Below are 12,917 nucleotides of genomic sequence, written 5' to 3' on the forward strand. Positions count from 1 at the left end.
AGGCCAGAAACCACTGCTCATCAGTATTCCTAAGGCTGCTGCATATTATAATCAGCTAAACAAGAATAAATGTGTTGCTCAGCATCCTTCAGGACAGGGTGGGGGGGGGTGGTAATATCTTCTAGTACCCAAAACTCTCCAGTTACTCCATCCCAGTAGGCAGCTGATCCAGCCTGTGGTCCCCTGGAACCCTGTCTTTGAGATCAGCAATTACACTTGGCTACTTTCCTAAGTCTTAAGGGACACATTGCCAAGTGTGCCCTAACAATCCCTATAAAATGTACAACTTAGAGTCGGTTTATTGGCAGTTTTCTTCCTATTCATTTATGTGACAGAATTTGGTATAAAATTAGTGGTCCATTCCTCATCAAATTGGCTTTTGCTATTGACATATCATGATGAAATCTTTAATTAAATGTCATTCAGGAAGCATTTTTGTTATAATGAGGATGATTTAATTTAATCTCTGAGTTTACAATCTAATAGGGGCATTAAACAGCATGTGCTCAGCTGTAATGGGAGCTGGTGTGTGTGTTTCACAAGAAAGGAGGCCTAGAGTTCAGGTTACCATCACAGGCTTCACCGTGAAATGCAGCTTCGTAAGCATTGCAGCCTCTTCCTAAATGGACTTGAGCCACTATTTCACCTGCCCTCAGGGTGGAGATAAGGACACATACCTAGATCCTGGGGTGGAGATAAGGACACATACCTAGATCCTGGTTCAGGAGAGACTTGTCTTAGCTGCTAGGGAGCTGTGGGCAGAGGCTTCACCTGCCTTGTCCTGGATCATGTCATCTCACAGGGTAGCTCCAGTGGAGTGATGGACAGGTATGGTTGTACACACAAAGTCCTGGCTATCTCAGCCCAACCTACAAAAACTCTGAAGGCCAGCCCGTCTCCCCACAGGTCCTTTGAGGCTGTCACTGGACCTACATGGCTGCTCAGTTCCTCCCCTGTCCACGCCTGCTAACCTTCCCTACCCCATAGGTGTTATTCTCAAGCTCTTCTTACTAAGTTCCCTGAACACTAAACTCAGAGTGAGCATCCTGAGGCACCAACCTGTGATGTGATTTTTTTTTACCATCCAAGTAAAGTGGAACTATACTTGCTTGCTTTATTATTTATTTTGTATAAAACAATATCTATAGGTCACTTAGCAAAATTCCAGGCACACAATAAGGAATTAAATGCCTAGAAAATTTGTGACTACTTCAAAAAAGGTAGCTCCAAGACAGACACCTACTTGAGAAACTAGGGACTGATGTACTGAAATGTGTGGATTTGTAAATGACTCATGAAAGGTAAGCAGAGTTCTATCTGCAAACAGAGAGAAAAGACATCCCGAGGGAGGTGGCAGGCACACAGAGAAACACAGGTAAAACTTGATGGGGTGCACATAAAGATTGAGTTGGGATTTCAGTGGTGGATGTTTAAGTAAGAAGGAACCAATAGGAGCATTAGTGTGGAAGAAGACTTTTCAGGGTCTCATAGGATGATTGCATGTAACAGAGTCAGGAGGGTCTAATACAGGAGGTGAGTGAAAGGCTTCGGGCTAGAGAATCTGGGAAGGGCCTACTTCCTGTCACCTTAAAGATAGAATGAAAATGGTGGAGGGTGGAATGGCAAGTTCTTTTTTTGATACATTTGTTGGAAGTCCTAGTGAAAGAGCCAAGCAGTGTGTTCTGACTGACCATGAAGAGAGAAGATGGGATTATGACTGCTGATCCTAGAACTGTGCAGAGAGAGGGATTGGGGGACACCCTGGGATATAAGCCTAAGGGAAAGCTAGAAAAAGGCAAAGAGGAAATTGAGTAATATCTCTAATTTTAAGAGAAGTGTGAGCACAGCAAGTGAAGGGCTCAGAGTGCCTCATGGAGTAGGACTGGCCATCAGCTTCTGGTACTGGACAGAAGTGAACAGGAGCCCCTGAGGGCTGTCCTGTTTGGGTTGATAATTAGAATAACTGGTGGGTTTGAAGAGTATCTCCACTTGGGTGACGAAGGAAGAAGCTGGGTTAGCAGGAATGATGGCCTGGGGGTGCAGATAAAGAAGTTAGTAAGTGAGGGTCCCTGTTTTCTATTTAAGGAAATGTAGGCAGTGAGAAGATAAGTGATGGGTGAGTCTCACAATGACAGAGCTGGGAAGAAACCTCTGTGGATCTCTCTGGAGTCTGCACTTGTGATCCAGGGGTGCCTCTCCTGTGCCTTCCTGCCAGGAGCACCCAGGCCTCTGCCTTCATGTCCCCCACACACTTCCCTGTATCTTCTGCCTCAACCCACACCCCAGCTGAATACCTGGTTCCTTTTCACCATTTTCTGCAGGACTCACCTGAGCCTCTCTTTCTCAGGCCACAGGAATTCCAAGCCAGCACATCCTGGTGGCAGTACTGCCTGGTTTACCCACCACTGCCGAGCTCTTTGTCTTGCCTTACCAGGATCCAACAGGAGAAAACAAAAGGTCACTGGAGGACCTGGAGCAGGTAAGTCCCCTAGCCACCATTTTCAGCTTCTGCTTGCCCTCTGGGTTGCCCCACTGCTAGTTCCACCATCACAGCAGCTCTGAGGGGTTCTGGGGAGCAGGGTCTGGGAGCACCACCTCTTCTGGGGAGTCTTCAGCTTTCTGGTTCTCCATTTCTCAGTCACACACTGGTGGCCCTAACTGTAGTTTCACCAAATCAACACAGGACCAAACTGCTCATACTGTAAAATACTCGGCAGCATTTATGATTAGTTAGAGAAATCTATGTGCATAGATTTCATGAAAGCATGCCCAAGACATTATGAGAAAAAAGCAAATAGCTGATTGACACATGGACAAGAAGCCCACTTAGAACTTACTTGACTTCTTTCATTTTTGAATGTCGTGGGAGTCCAATGACACCTTTTATAAAAACTACAACTTTGATTCAAACATTGATCCTGTGCTAAGATTGTATTCACAACGATTGTGTGATATCTGCTCTAGAGCTCCTCTTCTGGCTATGTGAAGGTTCACCTTCTCTTCATTTCGTTCACTTCTGGAGTCTTACTGTGTGTGTGTGTGTGTGTGTGTGTGTGTGTGTGTGTGTGTGTGTCCGTCCGTCCGTGTGTCCTGCCCTCTTTGGTCATTTTGTTTTTCTTTCTCAACCTTTTAACTTCAAAAGGCTCTTCTCCTTCTGTATTGAGGAAGATATTTTTCTCCTTTATCCATTCAACTAGAATGATTTGTCTTGGTCTGTTGTTCTCATAAAAACCTAAGGATTTGGGTTTCTCAATTCTTCCAGGAACATAGATTTAAAAAGGGATTCCTCTCAACCACTAAATAAGTACTGGATTTGGCTCCTCAAGAACTTGGAGCTTTTTAATTTACTTTGAATAAACCCATAATCCAGTCCCATGATCTCTAGTCTTCCAGGTTGGCCTACGAACTACAATACCCTTACTAACAACAACCCCAAATTAAAGCTCAGTCCGCCTCTGAGCATATATTCTCCTTTCAGCTGCTACTTTCTCACCCATCAGAAAAATTGCCTCTCTAATTTTCTCTGTGTGTAAGCCATGAAGAACATAGCTTCCCAGAAGTCCCGGATGAACCCATTTCCTTTCAAGATGCAATTGGAGAGCAGGCGGCAGGTAACCTGTTAGATTTGCATCTGACCTTGCCCTCTACCATGCTCAGCTTCCCATTATATTCTACAAATTATTGTCTGCACTGTAATGTAATAGGAGAAAGAATGAATTATTTCTTACCACAGAATGCTGAGAACCTGAGGGGAAGTTAATCCTTATCCAAGTTCTTTAGAAATGGACATTTGCAGCTGTTCCTTTTCTGGAAATTTTAGGAGTTTTCTATGAAATCCAGATTATAATTATTTTAAGTATGGGAGAGAGTCCAGAGATAGAGCCAGATATTTTCCCAGGCATGACATCATCCATGCATTTCTATATTTCATACTGCCCCCCCCCCTTTTTTTACTGTAGTATTTTCTCAATGATTCCTTGAGGGGAAAGATGGAAAGAAGGGTCTATTTGTTAAACATGTTTATGCAGGATGTGTCTTGCTTTGACTGCCGATTTTCTTTGGACTTCTTTCCCTCTCTTCTCTGTCTCTTCTGGGTGCTTCCTTCACAGAGGCACACAGGTTGCTGAGGGAAGGTACTCAGGCAGCCTGAATGAGTCATTGAAAAACCATTTTATCAGAGATCTTAAGGCAGCTGACTCATTTGAAGAAAGACTGTGCAACATAGCACCCAGCATCCATGGGGGGCATCAGCCATTTTGGTAGAAAGATCACAAGTTTAGAGAAATATAAACCAGGCTTCTAGTTTCAGCTCTGATATCCATGTGTCTATTTCATAGTGGAGGAAAATAAGGAACAGAAAAGTTAAATGATGTAGCCAAAGTCACAGCGATTCCATAGGGTGTTCGAGAAGATGAAATAAATAATACAGTTGGGGAACTTGCTTGATAGAAGATATTTCATAAGTGGAAAGTTGATAATAGCTATATTTATGCTTATTTTATAATAGGAAGAGATGTGGAAATGCAAATTCAAAGTTAAGGCTTATTAACCAGGCACAGTGGCACATGCCTGTAATCCCAGGGGTTCGGGAGGCTGAGGCAAGAAGATTATGAGTTCAAAGCCAGCCTCAGCAACAGTGAGGTGCTAAACAACTCAGTGAGACCCTGTCTCTAAATAAAATACAAAATAGGACAGGGGACATAGCTCAGTGATTGAGTGCCCCTCTGGGTTCAAAAAAAAAAAAACAGCTAAGTCTTATTAAATGGACATATAGTCAGGGACGTATATTGGAAGAGAGTGTGGTGAGTAAGCAAGAAAAAAAATAGTGAATGGGATTGTACAAAATGGAGACAAAACAAGGACAATATGAAAAGGTAAGAATGTATATTAATGATGTGAGCCCATGTAAATTATGCAGGTTTAGAACAGAAGACTTACTTATATCATTTTAAAAGAAAATAGGATACCAAGCTAGAGATTGTAACTCTGATTAAGGAAGATGGCTGCAGTCTGTTCCAGGACTCAAACTAAAATAAACATGATGACCACACAGAGCCCCTGAGAAATTGGTGTCTTGGTTATGCATAACATTATTACCCTGATAGGAAATACAGTAAATCAACTTTTAAAACAACACACTTCTGGAGGGCCTATGAAATGGGCTGCCCACTGGAAACCTGTAATTTTTCAATCTAGGTGGATCTTTCGAGCCTCTTCTCTGACTTAGTCTCTTAAATAACTTTCTGGGGAAAGCAAGTGAGCTTATGAACTCACTTCATTTAGAAGTCCAGAGATTCAGTCCCAGCATGGATGAATTCAGAGCCATTCAGAAGTGTCTACAAATTGCTTCCTTCCTTCTCTCTCTCTCTCTCTCTCTCTCTCTCTCTCTCTCTCTCTCTCTCTCTGTTTTCCTTACTACCATATGTGAAGCCTGTTTTGGAATGAAGCCAGCACATAGAAACCAAGGATGGCCACAGCCAGCACCAGCTGCTATGTGGCCTTTTTGTCAACTCCATCCCACAGACGGCACCAGCCATAGTCCTGGTTTTGCAGTTCTCACCACTCCAGCCTGGGTGAAGTGGGATCTCTTGTCCATTCCCTGAAGGCTTGAACAGTGACTACTCCAGTGTTTTATGTGCTCTCCGCCTCATGGGGTTAGGGCAGCCCTTCCTGAACCAAATGGGCTGAGAGCAGGGCACTTGGTCCCTCACAGAAAGATGAAGGGGGAGGGAAAAGGTCCACTGGGCAGGCAAACACAACTGACTTTCAATACAATGAAATACAAATTTTTTAAAAATGCACAGCAAATCCAAACAACAGAAATGAACCTCTCCCTTGAAGATTATTGTAAATCTTAGAGGAAACTTGGGAAGGGCTGACCTCATTCCCTCTCCTCATGCTTTGGCCTCCTTCTTGTAAACCTAAGTGTGCAGAAGCCCAGCAGGGAAGAACAAGGATCCTGGCCAGCGGGCCCTGAAGAGTGGGAGGTAAAGACCCAGCAAAGGCCCTGGCCTCTCCTCCCTGAGCTTCCTTTGGGAGCTTTCCCAGGGGAGCAGAGATGCTGGCTTGGATTGCGCTATCTTTTCTGTGAAATAAATTGAAAATTCTCCCCTGTGATAGTACCTGATGCTGTTATCAGGATCATGCGGGCTGGGTTAATCAAGTGACCTTCTTCCGGGAGGGTTCCAACCAGTCTTTCTTTCCGCTCTCTAGCAACTGAGAAAAGGCTCTCTTGCCCTCAGTGGCCTCTCTAGGGGTAGTGCATCCTGCTGTGCTGAGGCCAGATGCTCAGGGACAGAACAGGCTCTGCCTTTCAGGCACCACATTTCCCTGCTTTCCTCAAGTCCTCAGGGGTGATGAGTCTCTCCTGATGGGAGGAGGGAAGGCCACAATGCTCAGGGAGATTTTTTTGTGATGCTGTTCTGGGGCAATGATGTTGTTTAGTGTTGTCTTTCAGAATCCTTAAAGGCTATGAGAATGTTTAAAAGGAACAAAAAAAAAGTCCATGTAAAATGTCAATCATAATACATTTCCTTGTCTGTTTGTATTAATTTTCACATTTGACAGATGGCAGAATACAAAATCAAAGGGAGAAAGCAGAGGCAGATATAAACATAGAATAGACTATTGGCAGCGTTTTAAAAAACTAGATTCACTGTGAAATGTAGTTAATACTTCAGGTTGTATTCGATACCCACCTGGTCTACTTTCTTTGTCCTGAATTTTTAATGCAAAGATTTGGATTACAAAGGTACTCTGGAGTTCACAAGAAGGTCACTGAAATAGGAAACTATAACTAAAAGTAGAGTAGATAAGAAACGGACCTTTTTTGGGGAAGAAGTTTAAAACTGGTGATGCGGAAAGAATTATTAGTGGTTGATTTGTTTCTTCTTGTACATCATCTAGGAAACTCCTTCAGCATTTTCATCAAGCTGAATCTTCTCTGATAAGAAAGAATTGGATTGTGTGAACTGTGTTAACTCGTAGGTAGCATTTGGCTGCATTGCCTCCCTGTGATTTAATCCTGACACTGTGTTGTGTAAGTTGGGGAAAATCTTCCTCCATTGAATACAAGAGAAAGATTCCTCAAATGCTATTTGAAGGAACCTTAAAATGTGACAGCATTAGGATTGACCAAGTGGATCAGCTCTGAGGTCATCTCAGGCCAGGCTCCGTCTCAATTATCTTGCCACAAATGATTTTTTATGTTCATTAGGGTTTGTGCTCCTCATACCAACATCATGGATAAGCGTTATATTTTGGCCAAGGTTAGCCTTATCATTGATAAATTTTCCAAACCCATTTTTAAATCTATATCTTCACCTGATGCCACTTCTTTGTGCTCCACGTTCTATAAATGTGCCAAATGCTCTGTTGATCTTAAGCTTGTATGTTTTCATGTTTCAATGATTGACATTTTTGTTCTGATAATCTGAGACTGCTTATCCCTAATGAATTTAAATAAAAGTGGTTTAGATTTGTGTAGTCATCATCACAGGTGTTGACTAAATGTTTCCAGCCCACTACCTTTGTTGCAGTGTAGGATCATACTTGTGCATCTCTTCTGATTGGGCAGAGCCACAGGTCTTATTCAGGCCAATGAGTTAGGATTGGAAGTGATACGTGTCACTTGCAGTCTAACAAGTTCAAGTGCCCATAAGCCTTGAGAACTGTTTTCTCCTCCCAAGGTATAGCAAATGGAAATGTTTAAGATGGCTGCTCTACCAGCCTAGTTCCCTGTGTGATCATTAAGAAATATCTATCTACAGTGAATATGTTACCACGTGTGAGCAAAAAGTATGCCTTTATTGTTTCAAGCCTCTGAGAAATTACCATGCTTTCTTCAGCCCACCCTAGTTGATCTTCATCTTTTATGCACTTGATCTTCATCTTTTATGAAGAAGGCAAGAAGAAAGTTGGTATTTTTCCTCTAGCAGGTCCCTCTAGCCTTTATCCTATTTGTATTGAATCCCCACTGTCCTCTGATGTGGTAATTTAACTGAAGTGTGGGCCACATTTGAATCATGTGCATAGTCTACCTAATAAGTAGACACTGGGAATAATTTGCTGTTTCTTTGACCATGATTGTTTAGCTACAGTACAGTAGGAAGTGAACTGTGTAGGAGAGCAGCATCAGGAAGATGTCAGTACAGAGGATAAATGGATAAATGAAATTGGCTAAAAAATATGCATTTTAAGGCTATGAACACCAAAACCTTTAATCAAGCTCATGTTTTGGTTTTAATTATTGGGATGTACTTGCTAAGAATTTGTGTTTTGTTTTCCATGTATGTTTATTGGTGCCTTATAGGAACACAATTTTACAGTACAGAAAAAGAAACAGAAGTAAATTCTACCTGCTTTGGCAGGTTCACTCTCCCAGATATTACATATTGTTTCACTTGTATCTTTATCAGGCCAGTGTTTTTGATCTGCTCATTTAGGTCTTACCCTGCACCTCTCTGTGGATTGCATTTATTGTACTCTTCTCAAAGCCCAGATGCTCCCAAATATTACAAGTGGTACAGATCAGTGAAAATAATGTGACAGTCCTGAGATTAGGAATTGCCTATTCCTGTGGTCCATATTAGTCAGCTGACTTTGGGGATGGTAGTTTAACTTGTATGCTTCACGGATGAATCAGAGATGACAGCAAAATTAATAAAATGAACCTTTCTTTTCTTCTATCTCCTAAGCCCACTTAGCCAGTACTTTCTCTACATATCTCTGGCTGTCTTTGTCAACTTGTTCACAGACTATTTTTTTAAATGAAAATTCTCTAGATTACAGTCAAACAAAGCTGAAGTCTAGTCTCAATTCTTCAAATATGAACTGGGTAAACTTAGGTCTGTCCAGTTAGCTCTGTGTTCCACTCCACATAGACACCAGACATGTAGTATTAGGAATAACAGCCAGAGAGAAGCAATTTTATCAAAATAAAGTGCTCAATGCACATATAATATTCTTAAAAATATATGCAACCAGCTCATGATCTGACGCACACAATCCAAGATATGTATTTCTGCAAGTAACATAGTAAATATTTAAAATGTTGTCAAAATCTGTCAACAGTCTCACAGTAATTTATTTGAGTAGAAAAGTACATGGTTCTAATTGAGGTTATTCTTGTATGGAATGTAAATTTCACTTAGTTTTGTTTCTTATGCACAATTTCTTTCCCACAGAGTATGTGTTCTTTATTGAATGTCCTTTGATGCAAGTTAAATACATGAAATATACTTTCTGCTACCCGATGATTTTTGCACAGCCTGCTTAGTTTTGTAAATGATACAGAAAAAACCAATGAAGCAATGCTAGGAACCAAACACGTCTAGGAAGTTAATCATTTTCAGAAGGGAGTTTCCTGAAGATTATAAATGAGAAGCATGCTATTCTGATAAAATCTATTTTCTGGTTTGCTTATTTATATTTCTCTCTTGAGGAAAAACATTTACAGGGATAAGAAATGAGTACAGCTTCACCTGGTTGAAAGAGGAAAGTCTTTCTCTTACAAGTACATTGTTCCCTTTTGTTTGTGATAATTTCTACATAAAAAGGTCAACTTTTAACTTGTTTACAACAAGTCTTTCATATTGAGTTAAAATAATTTTTATGCAATTGCATATACAATTTTGTGTGTATATGTATGTATATTAAATATTATTACATGTGCATGTTTGTATTTCACAGACAAAACCTTTATTAAGAACCATTGTCAGATTCCTATCAAGACCCTACCAATTGAATGATAAGAATAAGATAGGAGGGCTGGGGTTGCGGCTTAGTGGTAGAGTGCTTGCCTAGCACATGTGTGGCACTGAGTTAGATCCCTAGCACCACATAAAAATATAATAGTAGTAGTAGTAGTAATAATAATAATAATAATAATAATAATAATATCCCAATAATCTTTAAAAAGAGAAAAGAAAAATGTATGAAAGGACCTTACAGGACATATAGGTAATCCATTTGATGGATTATTGATTAGAAATCCATTCCTCCTATAAACTGGAACCATTCTGGAAGATTGTCAGTACTCAAGAAAAGGAGTATCTTAATAGAGAGGGGAAAAAGTTGTTTTCAACATAGTTTTAAAAGTCTCATTTTTCTCTGTGGTTTGCCAAATGACAGCATCTGAGAGACTGGGATTACTCAAGGTCCCAGGTGTCCATCCATAGTGCATGGAGAATTATCCCAGGCTCCTGTTGTTCAGCAGAGAAGTTCATCTTCAGGGCAATTTAGTTCTATTGCCAACCAGGGCATTCTTTAAGGGTCTGTGCTGCCAAACTAAGCCATCAGGCCCTGTTTAATTATTAAAGAGATCAAAAGTGTCATTTTGGCAACTCAGTGGAGAAAATGAAGCTCGATAAAAAGAAAAAAAAGAGGGAAATGAAGAATTTTACTAGCAGAATGATGCTCAGAAAGCATTTATTTACATTTAAATAGTGTATCAAATAAAATATGAACTTTATGATTAAAACAGATTATTAAAAATAGATAAGGATACCAGATAAAAATAAGAGGAGGGTGATTATCCCTCATAGCTTTGCAGAAATTCTTCAAAAGTATAAGCAAAACTGAGTAAAAGTCTGCTCTAAACAACTGAATAGAATTTTACCATATCTATAAACCTTGCCTTGTACTGTTTACCAAAACTAAGTTCTGCACCCCATGGTCAGGTTCAATATTCCATGGTCCAGAATTCTATGGTTCAGTCCAGTTCACGTGCCGGCCCAAGGAGCAAATAGGATCACTCCCCCTGTTGGCTATATTTTGTGTTGTGAATACACTTTGTTTCAACTATACAATTTATTATTTCATAAGAATAATATTTACCATTCAGTAGTACCCACAAAGTACCTCGTCTGGGAGAGCCATGGGGTATGGTTTAGGGGAGGGAAGGAAAGGCAAATGAAATCTCATGAATCTTACCAGAATGTGTATATTGGGGTTGTGGCTTAGTGGTAGAGCGCTTGCCTAGCACATGTGAGACACTGGGTTTGATCCCCAGCACCACATAAAAAAATAATAATAACAAAAAAGAAGTTTTTATCTACTTCTTTTAAGTCCTGAGAAAACTGAGAGTGACTTCTCTAAGGTAACACAGGGTAAGTTTTAAAAGTAGAAATGATCTTATTTGCTAATATCTTGTTTTATAGCAATTAGGATGTAAAGTCTGGTCATACTTAAAAATGGTTCTATCTACATACTCCAGAATATAACCCAAAATCATATAAAACTTGCTTATACAATTTACAGGTATAATGTTGGGATACTTCAATAAGAATAGTAATATTTCTCAGCATTTTTATTCATGGTCAGTGTTAACAGTTTTGGTAGCACTAACTATAACACTTCTTCTTTCAGATATCAGAAGTACTGATCCATAAGCTCAACCAAAACTCAGTGCACTTTGAGTTGAAGCCTGGGGTCCAAGTTCTGGTCCATGCAGCTCACCTAACAGCAGGTCAGTTTCTGTGTCCCAGGACTCTGGCTAGTGGCCCCGTCAAAGGGAAAGCCCAGACCTTTGAAAAGAGGTGTGAAATTTATTTATTTATTTGAAGGATACATGATGTCACCATTAATATTAAATTTGGCACCAATTCTTTGAAGTTTACTTTCTCGATGGTTCCGCCTTAATGGGAACCAGTAGACAACAGAATAAGATGATGGTTCCTATGTCTTTGTCAAAAATGGTCAGTGAATCACTAAAGATTCATCTCCTCACATGATAACATTCTTTGTCTCAATGGAACTCTTGAAAATAACATTGATCTTATAAGTAACCTTTTTTTCCTTTCTTCTTTCTACAAAGCCCTATTTTAAAATCATTCATCTTAAAAAGGATTTGCTTTCTTCAATGTGTTGCTGGTGAAATAGCAGAGACATAGAAGTCATGTAGGACCATAGTCAGGAGGGAAAATTCAAGTTGATTGTGATTTTGCAAGTCACTTAAAGTCACTGAGATTTTGTCACTTCTGTAAAAAATTGGAGTAATCCTCCTTCTAAGGCTATGGAAAGATTTCAGTGACAAAACAAATAGTCTCAAGCATTTTATAAATAAATATAATTGTGTATATTAACAAGAAATAAAACGAGCAATATTTATAAATTACTTTTTTTTAACAGAGTACTGGGCTGCCATTTAATGGAGTAAAAATACTTACAAAACTCATAATCTGATTATGGCATGGGAAAGTTTGATGGTAGCAGTGAGATGGTAGTGGGGCATGGATGATAGGCCATGGAGGTATCTTAATTGACTAAGGTGCATAAATATTTATATAAAGAGGCAAGAGAACATATTTAAGCACTTGAGTTCCATTTTATTTTACATTTTTGCAACCAGGTCATTGTTTCAATTTTGTTCTAGTATTCACTGTGCAGGCTGAGATAATAGACTAAATTCAGTGTGCCTCAGAATTGATAACCTTAGTTTATCAGTGGATCGTGTGAGGATTGGGTTAATTCAGGTAATGCTTCATGGTTTTTTTTATTTTAAATAACAAAATCAAAGTTATGCAGGAAACTTAAAGCAGAGATTAATTGTATATGGTCAAAATGATACAGGGAATTTTATAAAAGTTGTCATCTTTGGGAAGGATCTCAAAGGATAAATAGCCTGAATTCAAGAGATCATTCCAAACACCAAAGAACTAGGGAAAGACAGCCACCAGGGTATTACATTGAGGATGTAGAATTAGTGAGGACAAATCCCTAGAAGTCACTCTATGGCTAGAGAAAGGCCAAGCAGATTGGCCACTGACCTTCTTTCCCTTGGATTTCATCTTTTTCTTTTTTTAGAATTTCATGGAAATTTTTGTTTTAAAAGTTCCATTGCATTAAGGAAATAAATATTTAGAAGTCATTGTTCATAGATATGCGACATGGAGGAGGGGTATGGAGCATGCAAGGGT

The 12,917-nt window shown here is 39.8% G+C and overlaps 1 protein-coding gene across 10 annotated transcripts in view; it reads left to right on the plus strand.

Annotated features, from left to right (window-relative positions):
* The window catches only part of Sorcs1 (sortilin related VPS10 domain containing receptor 1), a 474,759-nt gene that overhangs the window by 442,637 nt on the left and 19,205 nt on the right, over positions 1 to 12,917 (plus strand). For all 10 annotated transcript variants that reach the window (XM_078052770.1, XM_078052650.1, XM_078052432.1 and 7 more), the window contains exons 23-24: positions 2,348 to 2,479; positions 11,368 to 11,467. In XM_078052770.1, coding sequence (XP_077908896.1) covers positions 2,348 to 2,479; positions 11,368 to 11,467 — 232 coding nt within the window. The remainder of the gene's footprint in view (positions 1 to 2,347; positions 2,480 to 11,367; positions 11,468 to 12,917) is intronic.

This window comes from Ictidomys tridecemlineatus, chromosome 1 (assembly GCF_052094955.1).
Source record: "Ictidomys tridecemlineatus isolate mIctTri1 chromosome 1, mIctTri1.hap1, whole genome shotgun sequence".
NCBI classification, from domain to species: Eukaryota; Metazoa; Chordata; class Mammalia; order Rodentia; family Sciuridae; genus Ictidomys; species Ictidomys tridecemlineatus.